This window comes from Natrix helvetica (genome assembly GCF_964273705.1).
Source record: "Natrix helvetica genome assembly, chromosome: 1".
Lineage (NCBI taxonomy): Eukaryota > Metazoa > Chordata > Lepidosauria > Squamata > Natricidae > Natrix > Natrix helvetica.
In genome coordinates, this window is record NC_138548.1 from 170,617,891 (window position 1) to 170,631,718 (window position 13,828).

The following is a 13,828-nucleotide window of genomic DNA, read 5'->3' on the forward strand; positions in this document are numbered from 1 at the left end:
TAGGGCCATAAGACACCTAAGGGTCTCGTGTTTTGTCATTAAAACATTGTTTATATATCATGCAAAGAAGCATTTTAATTAACAACTCAGGAAATAGCATTTTAAAACGATCTTTATTACAAAGGCAAATTGCCTCTTCTAGTAATTGTTCTAGTTATTGTTCTGAAACCAATGTGTTTCATTCTGTAGGGTTAACAATGTTTCTTTAGTGCATACAATCAGGCAAGAATGCTGGAACATGAAAACGGCAGGAGTGCTTCCTAATAAAGATTTCACACTATCTGCACCCCAAGCATACAGACTGGTACAAACAGCCCGCAAATATTACTTTTAAAGCTTCAGGCACTGTTTTGAATCTAAAAGGCAACTGAGAGTAACATATTTCAGAGGAAACTGCAACATCAGTCCACACCTATTATTCACCAACTTCTCCTAAACTTTTATTGAATTCAGCAGAAGAAAGCCTTAACGACCACAGTAATACTGAAATTCCAGTATTTTAGTAGCTACTACACAAGTTATTGTAGCTTTCAGCACATGTTTAAATCAGGACATATTTTTGCATGTTGATCAAGTTTATATATTTATTTACGTCTACATTTATTTTATTCCACCTTTAATATTCTTATAAATAACTCAATGCAGTGAATATACCAAATACTCATTCCTCCTACCCTGTTTCCCCTAAAATAAGACTCAACCGGAAAATAAGTCCTAGTATGATTTTTCAGGATGGTCGTAATATAAGCCCTACCCCAAAAATAACTCCGTTAAGATCGTCAGCCAGATGGACGTATTACCATATTTCCCCAAAAGTAAGACCTAACTGGAAAATAAGCCCTCATGTGTCTTTTGGAGCAAAAATTAATATAAGACACAGTCTTATTTTTGGGGAAACACGTTAATAATCCGTCCTCCTCCTGTTTTGTCCTCAACAACTCTGAATTGAGTTGAGCTGAACTGTGTGGGACTGGACCAAAATCAGGCTTTCATGTCTAAGGCAGGACTAAAATTCAAGGTCTCCCAGTTTCTATCCTGGTGCCTTAATCACTAGACCACTTTATTTAGTTTTGTCTTAGCGTGTTGCTATGAACTCAGGTATTATGGTTCACAAATTATTCTCATTGAATATACGCGAAATGACAGCTCATTAAGTCATGGGTTAGCACAGCGGTTCTCAAATAGTGGGGCGCGCCCCCCTGGGGGGGCGTGAGGCTCCGTAAAGGGGAGCGCGAAGGCTCCCTTTCCATCTGGGTGCAACGGCGGCGAAGGCGTGGGCGAGGCATAATATATGCCGCCTGGAAGTGGCAGCACTTCGGACTGTGGATTTTCATTGGAGCCGCGGGCTGGAGCTGTGCAAGAAGCCTGCTCGGGCGGGGGTGGGAGGGAGGGAAGCATGGGACCGCCCGTCTTCGCCACCGTGTAGCTCGCCTCCCCGCTAGCAGCTCCACCGCCAGCATTCCGTCTGGAAGCTCCACCGCAACAGCCGCTGTTGGGGAAGGGACAAAGGGGCGGCGGTCGCCTGATCTTGCCACCGCCACCCCTTCGCCCCTGGTAACGGCGACTGGGATGCTGGAGGAGCTGCTGGCAGGGAGGGAGGGAAGAAGGGCAGAAGGGAGGTGGAAGGAAGGAAAGAAAAGCAGACACGCCGGAGGGAAAGAGGAAAGAAGGCAAGCAGGCAGGAAGGAGGCAGAAGGAAGGAGGGAAGAATGGAACTGGAAGGGAGGCAGGGAAGGAGAAAGGAAGGATAGGAGGATAGGGAAAGAGGAAAGAAGGCAGGCAGGCAGAAGGGAGGGAGGTGCAAGGAAGGAAGGAAGCATAGATAAGCAGGAGGGAAAGAAGGCAGGCAGGCAGGAGGAAAGAGGAAGGAGGGAACTGGAAGGGAGGCAGGGAAGGAGGGAGGGAGAAAGGAAGGATAGGAGGATAGGGAAAGAGGAAAGAAGGCAGGCAGGCAGAAGGGAGGGAGGTGCAAGGAAGGAAGGAAGCATAGATAAGCAGGAGGGAAAGAAGGCAGGCAGGCAGGCAGGGGGAAAGAGGAAGGAGGGAACTGGAAGGGAGGCAGGAAGGAAGGGAAGGAGGAAGGGAGGGTGGAAGGAAGGATAGACAAGTAAGAGGGAAAGAGGAAAGAAAGCATGTGACTACGGTGGGAGACGAGGAAAGACCGGTGTGCTATGTTATGTAGAGGTGTACTTATAACAATTTTATAGACAAATGATACTATTTACAGTCGCGCGGGGGGGGCGCGAAATGTTTTCTTCTTCCTAGGAGGGGCATGACAGAAAATAATTGAGAAGCACTGGGTTAGCACAACCAACTATAGGATAATATTTTAGAGCGAAAACCTAAAGTATCCAAAGCAGGCCTAACTAAGGTCTGAGAAATCCATTAACTGAAAGTATCTAACTTTTAGCTTCTTGTAACAAAGCTTTCAGAAATAAACAAATTTATATTTTTAAAAATGGCTTGAAGAAAAGGTTCCTTTCAGGTAGAAGCAACATATATGGCAGCGATGGCGAACCTTTTTTGGCTCGCGGGCAACAAGTAGGGGGAGCGCAGGGGGGTCGTGTGCGGGCGTGCCACACCCATAATGCAATGTGCGACCCCCCCAGTGCGCATGCGCACACAATAGGCACTCCCCCCCCATTTTTACATGCTTTTTTCACCCTCCCCAGGCTCCAGAGGCTTTATAGGAGCCTGGGGAGGGTGAAAAGAGCCTAGCCCCCCCCCCCCCCCGAGGCCCTCTGGAGGCTTCAGGGATCGTCTGGAGGCTTCCCTGAAGCCTTTGGAACGCTTAAAACGACGCTCCGAGCAAACCGGAAGTCACCGGAGGGTCGTTTTAAGCGTTCCGAAGGCTTCAGGGAAGCCTCCGGACAGACCCTGAAGCCTCCGGAGGGCCTCTGGGGGGGCGGGGGGCTCTTTTCGCCCTCCCCAGGCTCCTATAAAGCCTCTGGAGCCTGAGGAGGGCGAAAAATGGCTTTTAAAAACTCAGCTGGCCAGCGCGCACTGGCCAGCTGACAGGGCAGCGCCTCGCGTGCCCTGACAAATGGCTCCGTGTGCCACCTGTGGCACACGTGCCATAGGTTTGCCATCACTGATATATGGTATTGCTGGATTCAAGATTAATACTGTATTGAGACAGATGAACAGAGAGAATGATAATGCAAAAAATATATATTTCTACATTTCACAAATTATTTAATGTATACATACATATTCAGATTCTACATGGGTTCTAAAAATGTACTATGTACTGCCAACTTCATATTTTAATTCACTTATAGACAGTGCACTAGACTAGATAATATCAATTTTCCAAATTGGTCCCACTAGTAATTCTATGTTTCCCATCTGATTGTTATAACTATTAAAGACTTAGCATCAGTTAATAAAATTGCTGAAATAGAGTTCTTAAAATTATGGATTACATGGGACAAAAAGTTGATCTCATTTACACTGTATATAATCCCAAAATAGACTTTTAAAATTTTATTTCTAACATAGTATGATCAGGCTCACCCACAATACTAAGACATAATAGTGGGTTCACATAACATACTAATAGAAAAAACAAACCACATTTAGAATGTATTATTATGCATATTATTTAAAACCGAAATCATAAGTTATGAATCTACAGAATCATACTTCACCTACTATATACCAGTTGGAGTATTATTTAGGAGCAGGAAATTCAATACCAATTAACAAATTAGGAAATTCTGATTGCCCTGATTCAGATGTTCTTGAGAACTTTGGCTTCATGCAAGTTAAAATCATTCTCAAGATATCAGAGGTGACAATGTAAAGCATTTATGACACCTATAGTTTAATAAACTATGACTTATGAGGCCTGAGATAATCTAAATACAACCATAGCACTGCTCATCTTTCAGATAAAGTTAATGTAAAAACAGGAACAACTTTCCTCTTCTATCAAATAAGAAAACACATAGTACTGAATTACTAAAATTATTCCAATAATTAACTCCAATAATTTATTCAAATATTCTAAATCAGAAATGGAAGGTCCTGATCTTAATCTCAACATACCATTTACTGCCCTTTCCCACTCTTAGCTGTTGTTTTAAGTCACTAGTCAACTTTTAAACAACATTTCTGTGTCTTTTGCTATCTTTTCTTTTTCCCAAATGAAGGGCAAGTAAATTGACCTTTGCCTGGTTCTTGAGAGGTCAGAAAGAGATGCTTGCCAAAGCTACGAACAAGTTGTGACTGACATGTCAGGAAATATAGAAACTGGCCCTATCCATTATCATCACTTGGTCTCAGAAGACAATTTGGTGGAACAATTTGACTCTTGGTCATATCCTGTTTCCCACCATTAACAAGTTTCTAAATAGTTATTCATTTTTTAACTAAAAATGTTGTTTTGCTTTTAACAGAATGCTAATAGAAAAGAAGAGTTGCTTCTTCAACTCTTACATTGCCCCAGAAAATAGACAAGCAGAGAGAGGGCACTAGTTTAAAAAAAACAGAGGATGTCAGCTGCTTTTGAGTTAACTTAGTGACTTGTATCAAAAAAAGAAGAGGGAGAAAAAGGATGCATATGTTAAACATGGAAATACTATTCTGGCCATTTTCCAAATTTTATCAGAGAAGTTACACTTTCCAGAAAAAAATAATTTGGTTTCAAAATACTTAACTTCAGTGGGGATCGACCAACTGTTACCACTGATAGCCTTAACTTCTGCTTTTCTGTTTAAAACAGCCAATTCATCTAACCACAATACCACATATTGCCTGACTAACTTTTGTAATTCTACAAAACAAAAATCAACTTGAATATCATTAGAAGCAAGAACTGTGGCTTTACTTTTTTCCTCTAATCTAGTAGAAAGTCTAAACAAGTCTCTTGTTTTACACTAAAACTCAGATCTATGACTTTTACTCTCCTAAAAAGCCAGAAGCCCAAAACAAATCCTGGTTTTAGATTTTGGCTTTATCAGAAAAGTAAATAGGGATTGAAATAGATTCCAATTTGGAAGCATCATTAATCAATCCATAGATGGTTTCCTGGCTTTGTTACTTCTCTCACTGATTATAATAACAAAGTGAACATAAATTAGATAGGATATACTTGAACACTTGTTTATTCCTGATAAATGGAAGAAGACTGTCATGGCAAAAGATGATATATGAAAAAAAAAAGATTCCTGAAAAACTACAAGACTCCTTTTATATGCAGATATTTTCATGAATAAAGGATTTGCAGCAGAATGAAAAATAGCAGCCTGTACTGTTTAGAATCTCATCCATTCTGCTCTACCAGATCACATCAGCCCAAACCAATGAGAAACAAAGGCTTTAATCAGTAGTTCTAGTTACCATAGTGATGAGTACTGTATAAAATCTAGATACAAAATTGTAATTAGCATTTCTGCAAAGGAAAATTGGCAAAAGTTGAATTATACCAAGCTCAGCTGTTTATAATGTCTATTATTTTTTTATTCAGCAGCTGGTGAACACAATTGTCTCAACTAAAAGTATGATTGGCTAGTTTGGTGCTATTTGAATAATGGGAACCCCATACAGTAATTTACAATTCAGTGTGTTGTCCAAATCCAGAAAACTGGATTGACTACACCATGGTTCGGTTAATCTGGATGCAAACATCGTAATGGTAGAGAAAGGGGTTTTATAATTTTGGTTGAACTGTTTGAAGTTATAGGGGTGACTGCAGAGAGGAGCAAAAGATAATGTCATGATATCACTTATGCACTACCATCAGATGTTGTTATGTGACTGTTTATATAATTATTTCATTTGAATATCATCGAGCATATTTTCACATCACTATGGTTTGTAATGGATGCCTATGTGAAGTTATTAATCAAATATAATTGAGGTGGAACTGGAAGATATTCACTCAAGTTTTAAGTTCTTGGGAGTGTTGTAATGATAAAGGGTGCTATTCCTTTATTAAGGAAAAAAGCAGACTGTCAAACTTTCACTTTCAGTTCAAGCAGTATTTAGGAGCTATATAGGTAATCCACGCTATCAGTTGTCTTGAGACCTAGATACACATGGGTTGCCTATTACTAAAAATGGTGGACAGTGTTCCTCTGCTGAACTGCTGAAGCCGCACAATGCTTCCAGGAGCCGCTGAAGCTGCACGTTTTTAATATACAGCCTGTTTTTAGCCGTTCCAGAAAGCACTACATGGCTTTAGAATTTTGTTGGCTCAAGGAAGGACAATGCCACCCGCCATTTTTATTAATAGATCATCCATTTGTTAGTACAAGTTCTAACATTCATACAAATTTGATAGCATTATGAATAGAATATCTTCTTAACCCAGGACTGCCTCTATGTATATTTTATGAACTATAATATTTAACCAAATCACTATTTTGACAACTAGAGAACTTTTAATATTTGAAAGCTGTTTCATGGACAAGTTTACCATGATTACTAACCCTTCTCAGATTTGATTTTTTTTTTGGGGTGGTGGTGGTGGTAAGAAACCAGTAGGGTTTTTTTAAAGGCCTTTTTGAGGCTGGCTTTTTAGCAGCTTTCATTCTTTCTTATGATATGTGATCTATGAAGTTACCATAACAAGTAAAAAAATTGGCAGTATTTCCTACCTAATTAAGACTCATTAGCACATTTTTATGATCCCTTTCCTAAAATGAAACACATATGCTTTTGATTTGTCTTATGTAGACAGTCATTCATAAAGACAATCTCTGTTGGTCCAAGAATAAATTTTAACGAAGGAAGAGTGCTTGATCTGTATGTTCAACTTGACTGTTATATTTCAATGGCTACGGTTAACAATATAGTAAGGTATCAATCTTTACAGTGCTTCCCTAGAAATATATCCTTTGAAATGTAGAGCTGTACTCCTGCTATCTTACTGGAATTATGATCCAGCAATCCATTTTAAATGCTAATACAGATAGCCCTCGACTTACAACCATTCATTTAGTGACCATTCTAAGTTACGACAGCACTGAAAAAGTAACTTATGACTTTTTCACACCATTGTGGCATCCCCATAGTTACGTGATCGAAATTCACTTGGTAACTGGCATAGATTTATATTTATGGCAGTTCTGATAAGTTAAGGCGGAAGCCAGATTCATTTAACCACCATTCACAGCCACAATTGCACTTAACTGTGGCAAGAAAGGTCGTAAAATGGAGCAAAACTCACTTAACAACTATCTTGCTTTGTAGTGGAAATTTTGAGCTCAATTGTGGTCATAAATGGAGGACTACCTGTAGTATTAAGTGATAATCAGAAATTAGCCAATATCTCACCAGAACATAATTTAGCTTTTTTTCCAACCCCACTTTTAAAGACTAGAAGTCTTTTAACTAAGCTATCAGATAATTCAAGGGCTCCGACAATACAAACATTTACAGGAATAACATAATGAAACATCAATAAAGGTGTTACAGTATGACATAGGGGAGGGGGAAATCCACCTAACCATGACCACAATTCTAAGTACTTTCTTATTAAAAGAAAAATGTTTTACATCAGTGTTATATCACACAGCAATTTTTATAGCTGAGATGCCCCAGTACTTTTACACATATATTTTAGTATCTTTTCACATAACGATGATCTAATATCATCATTCAAATCAGAGCAAAAACCACTTGATTATTTTCCAATGACATTTCAATACTCTTAGCAGGAAACATCTCAGAACACACCATCAGAGCAAACAGAATTACATATTGAATTTTGTAGCATCAAATATCAGCAAATCAATATTTGAAGCACGGTCCGTCAAGAATCTCCCTTCTCTTCCTTTCCGATACAGCCCACCGTGCTTCCCCCCTCTGGCTAGCAATCAGGGGAGCTGTTAGTAAATCCTAACAAAAATGTTTACTAAGCAGTGAATCTACCATCTTTCCAAGGAGCATTTTACGTCAAACAATAACGACACGGGGCAACCAGCAATTAACGTAATACTTTTATTACAATTTGGGGAACTGAAGTAGGAGACTGAGGAGAAAAGTGCAGGTATTACATATCCAGTTTGAGATATCTCCCCTCATACAGAAACGTAGGCGTACACGCAAACGTACATGCATACAAACACACACGGAATATCAGCCACTGCATAGGGCTTCGGAAAACATTCCCTCTCTCCAACATATATCTTTTATCTCTGCTTCCATGGGATAAATCCAGAAGATGCATCCGGCCCGATCCCGCTTTACACCCCCCCCCCCCTTCTCTTCCTCTCCACTCGCTCATTGCGTAAAGGAAATGGAAATTGAATAATAAAAAAAAAACCGGGTCGGCTTCCTTTTTGCATTCCCGGCCTCCGCCCCGGAGCAAATCATTCCCCACACCTTGCAGGCCTTGCTGAGTAAGAAGCAGCCGTGGGGTTGGGAAGAAAGGCCCGGTGGGTGGGTGGGAGCGGGAAAAGAGAGGGATACATAGAGAGAGACTTCGCCCCCGGTGCTACGGCCGCCTCTTTTCCTCCCGCGCCCCTCTCCATGCAGCCGGGAAATGCTCCTTGCGCGCGGCCTACAGCTCGCACCTTCCCAAAGCCAGGCCGGGAAATTTCCAACAGCTGGCGGAATAAGCCAGTGTGGAGCGAGCCGCAGGCCCGGCTTGTCCCCGCACAGCTTCGCCCTCCCTCCCTCCCCGCAGACGGGCCCGCGCACCTTCTTAATGTTGTAGAGGCGAGTCAGCATGCCGATGCCGCGGTCGTTGAGGATGGTCAGCTTCTCGGCCAGCTTCTGCTGGCTGGGCTGCAGCACCGAGCGCGACATCCTGGGAGAAGAGATTGAGAGGCGGCCGAGAGCTGCGGCTGCTTGCGGGGGAAAGCGGCTCGGCGCTGCCCTGATGGATCCCCCCCACCTCTCTCTCTCCTGCCTCCGCCAACCCCCCGCCCGTCAGGCAGCCCGGGCCGCGCTCACAGCGCCTCCATCGCCCCCGCTCGCTCCGGCCGCCTCCGCCACCGCGCCGTGTCTTTTTTTTCCCCCACCCCCCCACCGGCGCTCCTCCCAATCTGGGTCTTTGCTAGGCGTGGCGGCGGCGGCGGCGGCGGCAGCACTAGCAACAGCAGCGGAGGCTCTCTCGCCCGGCCGCTGCCCACAGAGAGGCCGGGCTCCTCCGCCCCACGTGACGCGCCTCTCTGCTGCCCCTCCAGGGTGGGAACCTGGCAAAGGAGCTTCCATTTCGTTGGAAATTCCTTGAGAAGAGGAATAATAATAATGATGATGATGATAATGATGATGATGATAATAATAATAATAATGATAACAATGATAATAATGATGATAATAATGATGATGATGATGATGATGATGATAATAATAATAATAATAATAATAATAATAATAATAATAATAATAATAATAATACAAATACTTAGGCATTTTGCAGTTGGATAACATCAAACATGGAGAAGTAAAAACTATTGTCAGGAGAGAGTACACCAACAGAGTTAGGAAAATTTTGAAATCTAAATTAAATGGTGGAAATACAATCAAGGCCATAAACACCTGGGCAATACCAGTTATAAGATACACAGCTGGTATAGTTAACTGGACACAAACTGATTTGGACATTTTGGACCGAAAAACCAGGAAACTAATGACAATGCACTACAGTTTACATCCACGTGGTGACACTGGTAGACTATACCTGCCCCGAAAATCAGGTGGCAGAGGATTATTACAAGTGAAGCAAATAGTTGAAGAAGAAAAACATGCACTGGCTGATTATTTAAAAGAAAGTCAAGAACATCTATTAATCGAAGTAAAGAACAAAAATCTATTGAAGGCCCAACAGACGAAACAAGAATACAAAAAAGATGTGATAAAATTAAGAATGGAGAGTTGGCAGAACAAAGCATTGCATGGCCAATTTCTGGAAAAAATAAAAGATAAAGTGGACAGTGAAAAAACTTGGTTATGGTTAACAGCAGGTACATTAAAGAAAGAAACAGAGTCACTAATCCTGGCTGCGCAAGAACAAGCTATCCAAACAAATGCCATTAAGGCCAAAATCGAAAAATCCTCTGATGATGCCAAATGCAGACTCTGCAAAGAAGTTGATGAAACTGTTGACCACATACTCAGCTGCTGTAAAAAAATCGCACAGACTGACTATAAAATGCGGCACAATTCAGTGGCACAAATGATCCACTGGAATTTGTGCAAAAATTATAATATTAAAACAGCAGCAAACTGGTGGGAACATAAGCCTGAAAAAGTTGTCGAGAGTCAGATGGTCAAGATCTTGTGGGATTTTCGCATACAAACGGATAAAATACTGGTGCATAATACACCAGACATCACACTGGTTGAGAAAAATAAGGTTACAATCATAGACATGACAATACCAGGTGATAGCAGGGTCACCGAGAAGGAATATGAAAAAATTGCGAAATACCAGGACTTAAAAATTGAAATCCAACGATTATGGCACAAACCAGCAGTGGTAATTCCAGTGGTAATCGGCACACTGGGTGCTATTCCAAAAGCACTGGAATTACATTTAAAACAGTTAAAAATTGACAAAATCACCATCAGTCAAATGCAAAAGGCTGCACTGCTTGGATCCGCACACATATTACGAAAATACGTTACGACGTCCTAGGCCCCTGGGTGGGGCCCGACTAGTAATTAATGCCAAATCCGGCGAAACAACTGGCCGCTGTGATACACTTCTGTTGATGCAATAATAATAATAATAATAATAATAATAATAATAATAATAATAATAATAATAATAATAATAATAATAATAATAAACAACGCGGTACCCGGAGACAGCAGAATGCAGCAACTGGGGAAGTTACAAAATGCCAAGTCCTGCAAAGAGAAGTAGAACAACTGTGGGAAAAGAAAACGAAGATAGTGTCAGTTGTAATAGGCACCTGGGGTGCGATTCCAGAACATCTGGAGCACCATATGAATACCGTCGGCATTGACAAAAATCACCATCACTCAATTTCAAAAGGCAGCTTTACTGGGAACAGCTTACATCCTGCAACCACTATTACCCCAGGTTTTTTTTTTCCTCTCTTTCCCTTTACCACTATTAAAATCTGTCTATCCCAGGTCTTTGGGAAGGATTTGATAGGTGGATAAAAATGCCAATCCAGGATAAACGTCTGACTGGCTATGTGATGAACTATAATAACAATTGCTACCATTATTGGCTGCAAAAAATCTGGAGGATTAAGAGATAGCAGCAATTTTAACTCAAGATGGGTTGGGATTTTTGCAGTCCAGATTTGGCTGCTGAGGTAGTAATAATAACAACAAATCTTAAGTCCTTCAGCAGCCCATTCTGAAGTTGCGAGGCACAGATCTCCTTTTTCGATAAATTATCTCCTCTAATTTAGTTTGCTAACCCTCTTTTTCAATCTCCTTGGGGTTTTTCCAGCAGTATTGATTGATTGCAATTTCTGTAATCCCCATAAAGCAGGGGAGCATTGTTGGCTGAATTATGGGAATATTCTCAATGCAGTTGGAAAAATGCCCCCTTGACAGGAAACTTGGTTCTTAAGGCAGAACCACACAGGATATAATATAAAAACCTTCATATTCATATATGTACACTTATGTATTCCATACATCTATATATGTTAGAAGGACTCAGTGGCTAAGAAGCTGAGTTTGTTGATCAGAAAGGTCGGCAGTTCGGCGGTTCAAATATCTAGTGCCGCATAATGGAGTGAGCTCCTGTTGTCCCAGCTTCTGGCAATTTAGCAGTTCGAAAGCATGTGAAAATGCAAGTAGAAAAATAGGGACCACCTTGGTGGGAAGGTAACAGCGTTCTGTGCGCCTTTGGCATTTAGTCATGCCAGCCACATGACCATGGAGACGTCTTGGGACAGTGCTGGCTCTTTGGATTTGAAACAGAGATGAGCACTGCCCCCTAGAGTCCGGAACACATATGTGCGAGGGGAACCTTTACCTTTATATATATTGGATCCAATTATTAGCTGCAATCACTATTTGGGAAATTAATGTCTTTTTTGAATAAAAGTAGAATAATGATTAAATTGGGCTAGTGTAGAAGAAACCCAGGTACAAATCATTAGGATGTGGCACTCATTGGTTGACTGTGAATTAATCATCCAAAGCTATCTGAATAAAATAAGGAGACATCCCCTGCCATTCCACCGCAACAACCTAGAGCAGTGATGTCGAACTTATGGCACGCGTGCCACAGGTGGCATGGGGAGCCATTTGTCAGGGCATGCGAGGCGCTGCCCTGTCAGCTGGCCAGCGCGCATGCGCGCGCTGGCCAGCTGAGTTCACCATTTTTAAAAGCCATTTTTCGCCCTCCCCAGGCTCCAGAGGCTTTATAGGATCCTCCGAGCAAACTGGAAGTCACTTCCAGTTTGCTCGGAGGGTCGTTTTAAGCGTTCTGAAGGCTTCAGGGACCGTCTGGAGGCTTTCCTGACGCCTTTGGAGTGCTTAAAACGACCCTCCGAGCAAACTGGAAGTCATTTCCGGTTTGCTCGGAGTGTCGTTTTAAGCGTTCCGAAGGCTTCAGGGAAGCCTCCAGACAGTCCCTGAAGCCTCCGGAGGGCCTCCGAGGGGGGCGGGGGAGGCTCTTTTCGCCCTCCCCAGGCTCCTATAAAGCCTCTGGAGCCTGGGGAGGGCTAAAAAAGCATGTAAAATGGGGGGGGGTATCGCGCCTGTTGTGCACGCATGCACACTGGTGGTCGCACATTGCATTATGGGTGCGGCATGCCCGCACACGAACCCCCTGCGCTCGCCCCACTAGTGGCACGCGAGCCAATAAAGATTCGCCATCGCTGTCCTAGAGATTGAGGTGAAAATTCCATAACGAATGCAAGGAAATTGTTTGCTTCACCTATATCTACTCCAAGTCTGTGCTATGTAGTCTTTAAATTTGACTGTGCACTTGGGTTTGTTTGGAATAACATCTAGATTAAAAGAATCCAAAATAATATTCACAGCTGCCCATATAAATTAAGTAAAGTAAACTTTGAGTATGGCTCATACAACCCTAAGCTGTGGCACAAACATATCCTTATAACTGTTTTTATGCAGTCTCCATGCTACTGCCTTTAATTTATCCCCAATCCACAGATGAGAGTTTAAAGCAGTGTTTCTCAAACTTGGCGACTTTAAGTCCTGTGGACTTCAACTCCCAGAATTCCCCAGCCAGCTATGCTGGCTGGGGGATTCTGGGAGTTGAAGTCCACAGGACTTAAAGTCGCCAAGTTTGAGAAACACTGGTTTAAAGCATACTTAAGGTGATCCAGGAGTTTTTTTTCTCTTATTGTGCTCTGAACAGGATTTAGCATGCTTGTCAATCATTTGTTTGAAGATGTGGTTGGGAGTTGGGATTTACCCCATTTGTGAATGCTGCTTCAGGTTGCTGCAATTACAACCTCTTTTGGAAAGAAATACATGCAGTGGGATTAAATTTGAAAGGACATGTTTATTAAGGCTTCTTCCTAATCTTGTCAAGGGAAGGTGGCCAGTATTAAGCTCCCAATCTAGGCAATTCAGGTGCTCATCTTTTCCAAATGATAAGATACAGAACAATTGATGAAATATTCCTTCCATTGTCTTATTCCCTGGTAGTCGTGGAATATGAGTTTGCTTATATGTGCATACTCCCCAGATACTCCTAATCCTACATAGTCCTTCCTATGAAAAAAACCCACTGACTCAATGATTTCCTAACATCAAATAAATGAAAGATTGGGTTTACAAATTTAAAAATAAAAATAATTATCCATAATAGCTATGTCAAGATCTGACATGTTGCAGATAGTTGCTTTGCCTAATCCCGTTTATGGCCCATTTCATACTCATCTCCCGCAACAAGGAGGTGCCTTAGGCA

General features: G+C 41.9%; 1 protein-coding gene across 4 annotated transcripts in view; it reads right to left on the reverse strand.

Annotated features, from left to right (window-relative positions):
• NCKAP1 (NCK associated protein 1) overlaps positions 1 to 8,911 on the reverse strand; it is a 79,978-nt gene extending 71,067 nt beyond the window's left edge. For 2 of the 4 annotated variants that reach the window (XM_081940853.1, XM_081940852.1), the window contains exon 1: positions 8,650 to 8,891. In XM_081940853.1, coding sequence (XP_081796979.1) covers positions 8,650 to 8,757 — 108 coding nt within the window. In that variant the 5' untranslated portion in view covers positions 8,758 to 8,891. Of the gene's footprint in view, positions 1 to 8,649 lie in introns of all 4 variants that reach the window. The other 2 variants (XM_081940854.1, XM_081940855.1) reach the window with 2 other exon arrangements.
• Positions 8,912 to 13,828: the final 4,917 nt, after the last annotated feature.